The 14,776-nt window shown below is 38.1% G+C and overlaps 1 protein-coding gene across 1 annotated transcript; it reads left to right on the top strand.

The window, feature by feature from the left end:
- Positions 1–1,570: 1,570 nt before the first annotated feature.
- Positions 1,571–14,034, top strand: LOC127162332 (protein-glutamine gamma-glutamyltransferase 5-like; the record flags this gene model as incomplete). The annotated part of the gene is made up of 7 exons (XM_051105125.1): positions 1,571–1,614; positions 1,966–2,145; positions 11,831–12,133; positions 13,160–13,278; positions 13,363–13,491; positions 13,596–13,776; positions 13,899–14,034. Coding segments are annotated over exons 1-7 (1,055 nt in total), but the record flags the coding sequence as incomplete, so codon positions are not given.
- Positions 14,035–14,776: the final 742 nt, after the last annotated feature.

The following is a 14,776-nucleotide window of genomic DNA, read 5'->3' as shown; positions in this document are numbered from 1 at the left end:
AGCCTCTTCTATCTTAAAAAAAAAACAAAAAAACATTGCAGCACAGTTTAGGTCTGCAAAGTTGCATCTGAACAAAACACAAATCTTCTAGAATAATGTCCTTTGAACAGACGAGACCGAAGTGGAGATGTTTGGCCATAATGCACAGTGCCAAAACCTAAAGAGCATATCAGCACAAACACCTCATAGCAAAAGACAAGCATGCAGGAGGAGGGCTGATCATTTTGGGCTTGTTAGCCACAAGACCTGGGCACCTCACAGTCATTGAGTTGGCCATGGACTCTGTGATATCAAAATATTGTAGAGTCAAATAAGAGGGCATCTGTCCGACATCTAAAGTTAAAGATTGGGTCATGCAACAGGACAATGATCCCAAGCACACCAGCAAATCTACAACAGAATGGCTGAAAAGAAAAGAATCAAGGTGTTGCAATAGCCCAGTCAAGGTCCAGAGCTCATCCTGACTCAAATGCTGTGGTGAGAGCTGTGCATAAGCAAATGCTCACAAACCTCACTAAACTGGATCAACGTTGAAAAGAAGAGTGGTCCAAATTCCTCCAGAATGATGTGAGAGACTGATGACTGATAAAGTCACACAGAAAATGAATGCTTCAAGTTATTGTTGCTAAAAGTGGATCTACAAGCAATTGACTCATAGGGTGTCCTAACTTTGTCACACATGGCCTTTCCCTCTTGGCTGTATTTTTTTAAATAAATAATGACACTGTGTGATATGTCACGTTATGAAGTTTTTCTGAGGATTAATTTTCCAAATTTTAAGACCTGCCAAGGACCAGATAATTTTTTATTATGTCCTGATACAGAGAAAACCATGAAATTCAATAGGGTGTTCTCATTATTTTAATAGATAGATAGATAGATAGATAGACAGATACACACACAGACACACATACACTGTATACAGTAGCCTGTATAAATTGTTATTTATATATTTATAGTGTGCTGTAATCAGATTCCAAAAATTAAGTACTTGTAATTGTATTCTATTCCATTTTAAAATTCTCATAATTACTTAATTGCAGTTACTTTTTATGGAGACTTTCTGTATAAAAAATAGTACAGCACTTTTTTTTATTCAGATGCCCAATTGCAGTCAGTATATCCTTTAGTCACACTACTGTGGCTAAAGAGCTTACTGGTGGATTAACCATTACAGAATCAAATCACTATATATATATATATATATATATATATTATAACTCACAACTCTCCCCAACACTGTTCACTATTACAGGGAAAGAGCATCATGTTGCTGTGAGTTTGTTTAGACTTTTATATATGCACAGAGGGACAAAGCTGTTCACTTTTACATCATCCCACTGAATGTGGGTATGTGTCTAGGTATATATGCAAATTACTTATTGTAACCACCCATTGAATAAAAACTAGACATTTCTCATGCATGTGCAACTGAGTAAATTTTTGAGGTGTTGGTTCTATTGACTGTAAAGTTTGGCTTGCATAAGTTCACGTGAATGCGGTCTGGCAACTTTAGCAGAACAGGAGGGGCAGAAGGATGCTGTATAAAACCACAATAAATGGAGAATCTGAATCAAACACCAAAAACCACAACAAAGCCGCATATCATGGAAGGTAAGCTTCATGTTCAACCTTTTACAAAAACATTTTAATTTTTTAATTAAAATAAAGTATTTAATTTAGTTTGCTATTTATAGCTTCATAAAGAACTTACTGCATTAATCTTTTCTATTGCATGTAATCTTTTTAGATTTCAGAATGTTTTACTGTACTATTATTTTAAGAGAATTAATTATAATAGTCAATTTTAAAAATATTTAAATTATTTATTAACTGCTATCTATCTATCTATCTATCTATCTATCTATCTATCTATCTATCATCTATCTATCTGTCTATATATCTATCTATCTATCTATATATTAAAATAATGAGAAATAACATCACATTTGCTCATTTTAACAGAGTTCAGCGTTCGTAGTATCAGCCTGCAACAGGTGCAAAACCAGACCAGCCACAACACCGAAGGTCTGAGTTCCACCACTGTGGTTCTGCGGAGAGGACAGGCCTTCACAGTGGCTATCAACTATGATGGACGACCATTCGATCCACTGAAGGAAAAAATGATCTTCAGAATTACTTTAGGTATGTTTGTGTGATGGGAGCGTGAATTAAAAATGCTGCTTAATTCATGCGTGCATGAATTAAGCAGCATTTTTAATTCATGGGTGCGTGAATTAAAAATGCACTTCACCTCTTTTCAAACTCAGCCCAGATCTTCAGACTGGTCTGACTCAAGTTGCTATATCTTTTCTAACTGATCGGACTTATGGTTTTCCTAAAACTGATGATTAAAACTGGGATAAATCCCATAGATTTACACTGACAGAATTTTCAAATGAGCCAAGACTATTCAAGCTCCAACTGTCAAAACTCCCAGAATCTCTTGAGGCTCAGTCAAGCTTCCCTTCTATGTACTGTATGGACCATTATCGCACCAGAATTGAACACCAGAAGCGCTTGTTGCAGCAGTGTACCAATTCTTCCGGTTATGTATATTTTTCAATATGCTGTACTTGAATAAAAGCCTGTTAAATTGAGCATCTGCAGGATGATTTTAAAAGACAGGCGAAAAGATATTCTGATGATTACTGTGCACATAATTTTCCAAACTCAACGAAACTTGTAGTTTTAATCCAACGTATCGATCTGAGAAACCATGGCTCGTAAACATGCATGATTTCACCACACTGCGTCAGTGCTGCGGTGTTTGTGATCATCAGAATCAACATATTTATTAGTCTTTATTCTGTTATGTTTCATTCACAGTTATTTCACTGTATGTAATTCACATATTTATGCCAACAATCTTAATTAATATTAAAAGTCACGTTGTCAATGCCTTATACTATTTAAGATTAATTAGCTAAAATGTTCAACATTATTATTTCTTTAAGGCAACGCCCGCACATTCATTCATCTGTTTTAATACCGCTCTTCTGAAAATTATACATAGCATGTGTGGTAAAACTGTGGCAACTGTGGCCGAAATTTTTTTTTTCATGTGACTCTTAATTTTATAATGCTTATAGCTCCGAAAGTTGGAAACTTAGCAGACTGAAACCGGTGTCATCTTAACTAGCTTGATCTGTGATTTTTTTCACAGCAAAGCTCTTGTCCGTAAACCCATTGGTAAGTCTGCTATAGTAAGTAATGTGAAAAATAGGCGCTCTTCATGTTTAACAGGTTTTACCAATATGCAGACTGCTCAAATACAAAAACACTGTTTTTAAGTCAAACTGGATTTGTGAAAACTTTCACAATTGCAGTTTATTGCATATCAGTGTTTCATAATGTCACACGGTGCTGTTCCAGTGAATAACAGTTTTCCAAGCCCTTAGATAAATCATACACGTCTCTAATAGTCTATTGTGACTTGTGGCATCTTTCACATTTAAGCTTTGGTTGTTGTACCTTTCCTTAAGTCTTGGCTTCAATTTGCTGATTTGAGGAAATGTTTTACAGTATATCTTTGTCAGTTGATCCTTTCCTGAGACCTTAACTGTACTAATCTGATTTGTGAAAAATTTCACAGTGCAATTTTGGACAGTTAACCCTTCACTGATTCAATTATATCACAATTTTCATGTTTGAAAACTTTCACAGATCAGTACTGGTCAGCTAAACCTTCCTTGAGTCATGCAAATCACTATTCTGATTTGTAAAAACTTTCACAGTTCAGTACTGGTCAGCTGACCCTTCCCCGAGTCATGTACATCACTATTCTGATCAGCCGACCAGTACTGACCTGTGAAAGTTTACACAAATTAGAGGAGTGATGTTAGTGACTCAGGGAAGGGTCAGCTGACCAGTACTGAACTGTAAAAGTTTTCACAAATCAGAATAGTGATGTTAGTGACCCAGGGAAGGTTCAGCTGACCCGTACTGACCTGTGAAAGTTTTCACAAATCAGAATAGTGATGTACATGGCCCAGGGATGGGTCAGCTGACCTGTACTGACCTGTGAAAGTTTTCACAAATCAGAATAGTGATGTACATGGCCCAGGGATGGGTCAGCTGACCAGTACTGACCTGTGAAAGTTTCAGAATAGTGATGTTAGTGACTCAGGGAAGGGTCAGCTAACCAGTACTGAACTGTAAAATTTTTTCATAAATCAGAATAGTACAGTTAAGGGCTCAGGAAAGGATTAACCAACAAAAAATATACTGTGAAACATTTCCTCAAATTGAAGCCAAGACTTAAGGAAAGGTACAACAACCAAATCTTAAATTTGAAAACACCACAAATCACAATAGTATATTAGAGACGTGTATGATTTATCTAAACGGCTTGGAAAACGGTTATTCACTGGAACGGCACCGTGTGACATTATGATAGAAGAAAAAGAGAGCAGAGAATAAAGAAACACTGATATGCAATAAATTGCAATTGTGAAAGTTTTCACAAATCGAGTTTGACTTAAAAACAATGTTTCTGTATTCGAGCAGTCTGCGTGTTTATTGGTAAAACTCGTTAAACATGAAGAGCACCTATTTTTTACATTCCTTACTATAGCAGACTTACTGTACCAATGGGTTTTACGGACAAGAGTTTTGCTGTGAAAAAATTCACAGATCAAGCTGGTTAACATGACACCAGTTTCAGTCTGCTAAATTTCCAACTATCAGAGCAATAAGCATTATAAAATTAAGAGTAGCATCGAACAAAAAAAACGATTTTGGCCAAAAGGACAGTATTTGGAAGGGAAATAAATTAATAGAAACAATGCAGCAGGTGAGACGAGATGTCAAGTCAAGTCAAGTCAAGTCACCTTTATTTATATACCGCCTTTAACAATACAGAATTGTGACAAGGCGGCTGTACAGTATTAAATAGGAAACAGTACATCAACAATGCCAAAGGCAACAGTAAACACTCACTTTTTAGGTAAAGGTAGTTAATCAAAAACAATAAAATAAAATGCAATATTGTGTTAAGAGAAAGTGTCCCCAACTAAGCAAGCCAGAGGCGACAGCGGCAAGGAACCAAAACTCCATCGGTGACAAATGGAGAAAAAAACCTTGGGAGAAACCAGGCTCAGTCGGGGGGCCAGTTCTCCTCTGGCCAAAGTTCCCGTGGTCTTGTGCCGACAGCCGTCTAGGTGATGTGGTCTTCACTGTGGATCCGTCTCTGGGGCTCATCTAGTTGATGTGGACTCCGCTGACATTCAGTGCTGTAGAGGTCGTCTCTAGGTGCTGATCCACCATCTGGGCTGGGTTCGGACTGGATCCGGGGGGCTGCAGTGACCATCTGATCTGGATACGGACTGGATCTGGTGGTTAATGTGACCTCGGAATAAGAGAGAAACAGACTAATATTAGTGTAGATGCCATTCTTCTGACGATGCACTGAGTACATCGGGTGTTATGGGAAGTGTTCCCGGTTCCGGTTGACCTAATTAGTGCAGCCTAACAATCCTTTAACGGATTTGAATTATAAGAATATGTTGATTTGTTATGTGTAAGCAAGGTTAAAGAGATGGGTCTTTAATCTAGATTTAAACTGACAGAGTGTGTCTGCGTCCCAAACATTGTAGGGTAGATTGTTCCAGAGTTTGGGCGCTAGATAAGAAAATGATCTCCCGTCCGCGGTTGATTTTGATATTCTCGGTATTATCAAATTGCCAGAGTTTTGAGAACGCAGCGGACGTGAGGGACTATAATGTGATAGGAGCTCGCTCAGGTACTGAGGAGCTAAACCATTCAGGGCTTTGTAAGTAATTAGCAAGATTTTAAGATCTATACGATGTTTAATAGGGAGCCAGTGCAGTGTAGACAGAACCGGGCTAATATGATCTGTGACGAGTCGGCTGCCTCCCCCCTAACTATCAGCTTCACCCCGACGGTAATCGCCGCCCTTCACCAGGCTCCCGACGGGAGTGGGCGTGTGGGAGGAGGAAGGGGCGCCGAAACATCCAGGTCTGGCGGCGTGTGATGAGGCACACCTGATGTGAATGAAGCCTCATCACCGCCGCTGTTAAAATGCCGAGCGCGCCTCTCCTCAGGAGACCGGTCTCTTTCCCGTGCATGCACGCTGGTGTCCTCGTGGGTCCAGGAAGGGGTGAAGAGGGAACCTGCGCCGCCGATGTGATGGACGAGCTGCCGGACCCGTGGGTCCGAGTGCGAGCCGCATGGAAATGGCTGCGGGCCAGGATGCCGGGCCTTCTCACCCGCCTGAGGAAGTGCCGCCGCTAAGGATTGGATGAAGCCGCTAAAGGAAGCCGCTACCCGCCACGTTGCCACGGACCCCGGCGGGGAGCAAGTGCGGCCGCCGGACTCCGCCCCTTACCTGGACCCTTCCCTTCTGAACACTGCCCCTCCTTCACGGATTCGTTCACGCCGAGGACACCAGATCCCCCTTTTATTTTGGACACTTTTTCCCCTTTTTGAACACTTTCTGTTTATTGTTTAATAAAAGCCTCTCCGAGGCCTGACGTCACGCCCACTGTGTCTGTCGCTTTGCTCCGCCCCCATGACAGATCATACTTTTTGGTTCTAGTAAGAACTCTAGCTGCTGCATTTTGGACCAGCTGGAGTTTGTTTATTAAGCGAGCAGAACAACCACCCAATAAAGCATTACAATAATCTACCGTGAGGTCATAAATGCATGAATTAATGTTTCAGCATTAGACATTGATAGCATAGGTCGTAGTTTAGATATATTTTTGAGATGGAAAAATGCAGTTTTGCAAATACTAGAGATGTGGTTTTCAAAGGAAAGATTACCATCAAATAGCACACCTAGGTTCCTAACTGATGGCGAAGAATTGACAGAACAGCCATCAAGTATTAGACAGTGTTGTAGGTTATTACACGCTGAGGTTTTAGGCCCAATAATTAACACCTCTGTTTTTTCAGAATTTAGCAGTAAGAAATTACTTGTCATCCAATTTTTTAACTCAACTACACAATCCATTAGTTTTTCAAATTGGTACGTTTCGCCGGGCCGCGAAGAAATATAGAGCTGGGTATCATCAGCATAGCAGTGAAAGGTAACACCATATTTCCTGATGATATCACCCAAGGGTAACATGTAAAGCGTAAAGAGTAATGGCCCTAGTACTGAGCCTTGCGGTACTCCATACTGCACTTGTGATCAATATGATACCGCTTCATTTACTGCCACGAATTGATGGCGGTCAGATAGATACGATTTGAACCATGCCAATGCACTACCACTAATGCCAACATAATTCTCAAGTCTATTCAAGAGAATGTTGTGGTCAACAGTATCAAAAGCAGCACTAAGATCCAGTAGCACTAACAGAGAGATACAACCACGATCGGATGACAAGAGTAGATCATTTGTAACTCTAATAAGAGCAGTCTCAGTACTATGGTACGGTCTAAAACCTGACTGAAAATCCTCACAGATATCATATTTCTGTAGGAAGGAAGATAACTGTGAGGATACAACCTTTTCTAATATCTTCGACAGAAATGGGAGATTCGAGATAGGTCTGTAATTAGTTAATTTGTTGGGGTCAAGTTGTGGTTTTTTAATTAGAGGCTTAATAGCAGCCAGTTTGAAGGTTTTGGGGACATATCCTAATGACAGTGATGAATTAATAATATTTAGCAGAGGATCTATGAGATCTGGAAGCAAGTCTTTTAGTAGCCTAGATGGAATAGGGTCTAGCATACAAGTTGTTGGTTTAGATGATTTAACAAGTTTATACAATTCTTCCTGACCTATAGTAGAGAATGAGTTGAATTGTTCCCCAGGAGATCTATAGCGCACTATCTGATGCGACACTGTAATTGACGGTGCATAGTGACAATTTTGTCTCTAATTGTATCGATCTTAGAAGTAAAGTAGTTCATGAAGTCATTACTGCTATGCTGATGGGCATAGTCAGTGCCTGTTGGTTCTTTATTTTTTGTTAACTTAGCCACTGTATTGAATAAATACCTAAGGTTATGTTTGTTTTCTTCTAAAAGAGTCAAAAAGTAATCAGATCTGGCCGATTTTAACGCTTTTCTGTATGATAGGGTACATTCCCGCCAAGCAGTACGAAAAACCTCTAATTTTGTTTTCCTCCAGCTGCGCTCCATTTTCCGGGCTGCTCTCTTTAGGGCGCAAGTGTGCTCGTTATACCACGGGGTCGGAATATTTTCCTTAATCTTCCTTAGGCGCAGAGGAGCGACCGTATCTAGACTCCTGGAAAAAAGAGAGTCAATAGTTTCTGTTACATCATCAAGTTTTTCTGAGCTATTGGACATGCTGAGGAATTCAGATAAGTCAGGAAGATTACTTAGAAAGCAATCTTTTGTAGTAAAAGTGATGGTTCTACCATACTTGTAATAAGGAGTTGAATTTACAGTTTTAGTCATCTGGAGAATACATGAGACTAGATAATGATCAGAGATATCATCACTTTCCTGCAGAATCTCAACGGCATTGACATCAATTCCATGTGACAGTATTAAGTCTAGAGTATGATTTCGACAATGAGTGGGACCTGACACGTGTTGTCTAACTCCAATAGAATTTAGAATGTCTGTAAATGCTGCTCCCAGTGCATCATTTTCAATATTAACATGGATGTTAAAGTCACCTACTATTAAGACCTTATCTGTAGCCAATACCAGCTCAGATATAAAATCAGCGAATTCTTTAAGAAAATCTGTATGGTGCCCTGGTGGCCTGTATACAGTAGCAAGTACAAACGTCATAGGGGATTTATCATTAACACTTGTTTCTCTGGATAATGTTATATGAAGCACCATTACTTCAAACGAGTTATACTTGAAATCCATTCTCTGTGAAACACTAAAAATATTGCTATAAATTGTAGAAACACCTCCCCCTTTACCTTTTAGACGTGGCTCATGTTTATAACAGTAATCATGAGGAGTAGACTCATTTAAGATAATGTAATCTTCTGATTTTAGCCAGGTTTCTGTCAAACATAGCACATCTAGGTTATGATCAATGATCATATCATTTACAAAAAGCGCTTTTGTAGAGAGGGACCTGATATTCAAAAGGCCAAGTTTTATCATTTGTTTCTCTGTAGTATGTAAATTTTTAATTTGTTGAACGTTGATTAGATTGTTACTCTTAAATTGGGTTGGAAAAATGTAAGCCTAAACATCCTCTGTTTCAAAATGCATACTCCATGAGAACGTGCTCCCGCATAATATTTTAGAAGGACATTAATTCATCCCAATTCACCCCATCTTAATTCATCCTTTAGAATAAAAACAGCCAGGTACACTGCAGTAACACCATCTATCTATCTATCGATCTATCGATCTATCACTAGCCAAGCCTAGCAACTCGAGTCTTGCAAGTAGCTTGCTAATAACATGTAACAACATGTTAGTAACTGGCTAATCATGCTAATAACATGCTATCAACATGCTAATCATATTAGAAACAGACTAGCAACATGCTAGAAACCTGCTTATCATACTAGTAACATGCTAGTAACTGGCTAATTATGCTAATATCGTGCTAGCAACATGCTAACATCTTGCTAATAACACTACCAACAAGCTAGTAACATGTTAATCATGCTAGAAACAACTTGCTAATTATGTTAGAATCATGGTAACACCATGCTAGTAACTTGCTAATCATGCTAAAAACATGTTAGTAACTTGTTAATAATGCTAACAATATGCCACTAACATGGTAATCATACTAGAAACATACTAGCAACATGCTAATCATGTTAGAAACATGCTAGCAACATGTCAGTAACTTGCTAACCATGCTAGTAACTAGCTGATCATGCTAACAAGATGTTAATATGTTAAAAACATGCTAGCCACTTGCTAACTATGCTAGAAACATATGCTAATCATGCTAGAATCATGGTAGTAACTTGCTAGTCATGCTAGCATTATCTGTCTATCTATCTATCTATTCTTTAAAACAACTTCAGACTGAAAACCTTCTAACTTCTAGCTTGTAAAACTTTTTAAACTCCCTGCTTAGCTTTCTCAAGCCAACTTCAAAGTTTGTTTTGACAAACTTTTTTATCTAGTTTATGTTTGTTACAATATATTCAATTGTAAAAGTAGTTTGCATGATATTTTAGTATCATTGATATACTATTATATTTAAGTTGGCTTAAAAAGCCAACTTACTGTTATCCTATTTAAACTTCTTCTTCTTCTTCTTCTGAGACTAAATTTTAAAGTGTATCTCCTCCTAGAGCTTTTAAGCTACAACCACCAAACTTGGCCCAGACCTGCAGACTGGTCTGACTCGGGTTTCTATATCTATCTAACTGATCCAGCTTATGGTTTTCATAAACCAGACTGCCAAAACCACCAAAAAAATCCCATAGACTTACATTGACGTAATGTTCAAATAAGCCAGCACACTTCAAACTCTAACTGTCAAAGTTCAAATCTAAACTCCAAGAATCCTTTGAGACTAAATCAAGCTTCCCTTCTATGTACTATTTCTAATCCATTTAGACTCATTCAGACTCATCTAATATTTCTAATCTATTTATATCATGTTATCAGTATGCTAATCATGCTAACAACATGTTATTAACATGCTAATTTTGCTAGCAACATGCTAGTAACATGCTAATCATGCTAGAATCAGGCTAGTAACATGCTAATTATGCTAGTAACATGATAGTAACATGCTAATCAAGCTAGAATCATGTTAGTAACATGCTAATCATGCTAGTAACATGATTCTAGCATGCAAGAAACATGCCAGTAACTTGCTAATCATGCTAGAAACATATTAGTAACATGTTAATTATGCTAGAAACATGCTAATCATGTTAGAAACATGCTAGTAACTTGCTATCATGCTAGAAACATGGTAATCATGCTAGAAACATGATAGTAACATGTTAATAATGCTAGAAACATGCTATTACCTTGGTAATCATGCTAGAATCGTGCTAGTAACATATTAGTAATGTTATACATGCTAGCAACATGCTAGTAACTTGCTAATAATGGTAACATCATGATAGTAACACCATAGCAATCACCCTGAGTACCCAAGCAACCTCCTTGCATCACCTTAACAACTACCCCAGGTACCCTAGAAACCACCTAGTAGCACCTTAGCAACCACCCCTGGATACCCTAGCAACCACATAGCAACACCCTAGCAACCGATCTAGCAACCACCCTGAGTAACCTAGCAACCACATTGCAACTGTTTTTTCTAATAGACTGTATTCCCTTCAAAACATTCAGACTTGAATCTTTCAAACTATTTTACACTGAAAACAGTCTAACTTAAAACTTTTTAAAACTTTATTCAAGCGAACTTAAAGTTTGTCTATGAACTTTACTATCTAGTTTTTCTTTAAATTTGAATTTATTTTTATATTTCTGTTTTCACTTTAGTTTTACCTTAAGTAATTTTGTCATATTTTTGTCATTATTATTATTATTATTATTATTTTGTAAATGTGTCTATTTTTTTAATTCATTTTAGTGCTTAACTTAAAGTTAAACTTAAAATTTTATTTCAGTTAATATTTATTTAAAATAACATGATTCTTCATAATATAGTTTCACTATAGCCTAACTAATGAATAGCCCTGGTATAAATGAAATACAATAAAAGTTACCTACAAGATCGGTCCTTTATGGAGAAAATGAATAGTATTTTACATCTAGAAAAATATTTTCTACATCATCTGAAAGCTGAATAAATAAGCTTTCCATTGATTTGTTGGTTTGTTAGGATAATAACAGGACAATATTTGGCTGTGATACAACTATTTGGAATTGTTTTGCAAAAAAACCCTAAACCCACTCCTTCTCCTCGCCGCAGGTCCACTGATTGTGGATGTCCCGGTCTCTAGGTTCGGACAACCCTCTCCGACTCAATGGACTGCCGTTCTGGAGAGGAGCACCATGGGCCTGACTGCCCTACGCCCGACTGTCCCAGGCCCAACTCTCCCACGTCCGACTGGCCCGGGCCCGACTGCCCCCCGTGCACTATCTGTATCGCTGTCCAGCCCTGCGTCTGCTTCTATCGGTGTCTACACACTCGAGTTGAGAGTCGAGACCCACCTGGGTGTGAAAACACACTCGGTCGGTCAGATCACGCTCCTCTGCAACCCCTGGTCCCAAGGTGAGTTCTGTATTTCCATAGTAGGCTGTTGCCGGGCTGAAAATCGGAGTGGTTTTTAGTAGTGATGGCGAAGTGAAGCATTCTGAACCAGCAAAGCTTTCAACACGATTGTATCGGAAAAAGGTTCATTACTCGAAGCTATTCAAAACGGTTCATGTTGTAAAAAAAAATGTATAACACCTTCCAAAGTGCTACGTACCATTACAGCTGCTGGTTTCACATCTGGTTCTACAAATGATCCTTTTTTTTACTTTTTTTGTATATAAATAATGGTCATTGTCAAAGTCATTCATTTATGTTTGTGTACTAGCACTAAAATAAGTAAAATAAATGAAACATAAATTCATGAATGAAATCTATGATTTGTTTATTTGAGCTCTGCTTCAGTCCTTAGACTGTTATTTCGTGAGCAAAGTTCATTTTTGAGCTCATTATACAAATTACGATAATAAAAACGATGATAAAAATGAAATAAAACAATGCCAACACATTAAAATCACTAGTTTCATGCTAACAACATGTTAGTAACTGGATAATCATGCTAATAACATGCTATCAACATGCTAATCATATTAGAAACTAGTCCAAATTACTCTCTATCAAGAAAAGTAAGAATAATACCAAATCTAGGCCTACACTACACTACCTTTTAAAAGTTTGGAGTTGGCAGTATGTTTTCATGTGTTTGAAAGAAGCCTCTTCTGCTCATTTATTTAATTACAAATGCTGTAAAAACAGTAATATTGTGAAATAATATTACAATTTAAAATAACTGTTTTGTATCTCAGTATATGTTAAAATGTAATTTATTGCTTTGATCAAAAGCTGAATTTTCAGTATCAATACTCCAGTCTTCAGTATCACATGATCCTTCAAAGAAAGTTTAAAAGAGAATTATTTGAAATAGAATATTGAGTACCATCACACATGCCTTTACCGTCACTTTTGATCAGTTTAATGCATCCTTGCTGAATAAAAGTAAAATAAAATAAAAACACCTATAAAATAAATTGTGTTTTTCTGCAGCTGATTCGGTGTACCTGCAGTCTGAAGTTCTGAGGACTGAATATGTCAAGAGTGATAACGGCGTGCTGTTTAAAGGAAGCCCCAGGAGCATCTTTGCCAGATCCTGGTCGTTCAATCAGGTGAGATGTTTGACCATTGACTGACAGCACAGCACTGAAAAACGGCTTCACATTAACTCTTGTCATGCATAAATGTGTTTTCAGTATGAAAAAGGAATACTGGACATCTGTATGAAATTGCTGCAGTTGAGTCCTCAACATCAAGCAGACATGAGAAGAGATCTGCAGAACCGCAGCAATCCGGTGTACATCGGCCGTGTGATCTCAGCGATGGTGAGGATCTGCTCTCATTCTCTCCATTGTGCTCTCTCTCTCTCTCTCTCTCTCTCTCTCTCTCTCTCCATGTATTAATACAGTCTCTCTTTCTTTCTAAACAGGTGAACTCTAATGATGAAGATGGAGGGGTGTTAACTGGAAAATGGTCAGGTAGCTACAGCGATGGCATCGCCCCCTGGATTTGGACCGGCAGCGCAGATATTCTCAAGAAGTGGGCAGAAACGCAGTTCAGTCCTGTGAAATATGGACAGTGCTGGGTGTTTGCTGCTGTCATGTGTACAGGTGGGACACGTGGGGTTGAAAGAGAAGATTTTTTATTGTTGGGTGAAATACTCCATTAATGGGTCATTGATAATTTAATTGGTGCAGTTGATAAATTTCAAATGTGTTTGTTTGTGTGATAGTAATGAGAGCCCTTGGCATTCCGACTCGAGTCATCACCAACTTCAGCTCTGGTCATGACCAAAACGGGGATATGGTGATTGAGGAATATTATGATGAGAATGGGAATAAGCTGCCCATCGGCAAAGATAGCATCTGGTGAGTTACGCTAAAAAGCGAAAAAATCCATGTAGTTACAGTGCTAAAACAAACATTAATGTTCAAAAGTTGGTAAGATTTTTGGTAAGAATCCTTTTCTGCTCACTAAGGCTGCATTCAGCTGATCAAAACTACAGTAAAAACAGTACTATGGTGAAATATTATTACAAATTGGAAGCATCCGGTCAACTGCATCAATGAGCAATTAAAGACGTATTTGTGATTTTAAACAAACTGGCTGAAAATTTATCAAACCAGTACAGTCACTATTAAAGCCTGATTCGCTGATTTTAATTTTACCATTTATCAATTTCTGTTAACCAGTAGGTTTTGCTGTTACAAAAATTGAAGCTTAGTTTAATGTTTGGCAAGTCAGCAGAAGACACGAACCAGTTTTTTTTTTTATTCCGCTGATGGAGAGTTGTAACACGGCAGAAGACACGAACCAGTTTTTTTTTTTTATTCAATGTGCCCCAATATTACACTATGCTATTCTATGACATTAGCCATGTAATTTTCACCATTTACTTTTACAGATTTTAAAAAGAAACCACGAGAAACAGGTGAATAAAGACTGACAGTCGAGGTTTCATTTTGAGAAATTATGATTTCAAGAAATGTGTTCTATGAGAGCCGTGTGTGGAGGGAGAGGAGTGGTTTTTTTAGAATGTCTGAATGCATGGACGTGGCTAGGCCATAAAATGACTGCTCAGCCCCTCTAAAATTTTGCGATTAGCTCCAT

Source organism: Labeo rohita, unplaced genomic scaffold (genome assembly GCF_022985175.1).
Source record: "Labeo rohita strain BAU-BD-2019 unplaced genomic scaffold, IGBB_LRoh.1.0 scaffold_898, whole genome shotgun sequence".
NCBI lineage: Eukaryota > Metazoa > Chordata > Actinopteri > Cypriniformes > Cyprinidae > Labeo > Labeo rohita.
The sequence above is the reverse complement of the archived record's forward strand: the minus strand, read 5'-3'. Positions and strand labels throughout refer to the sequence as shown.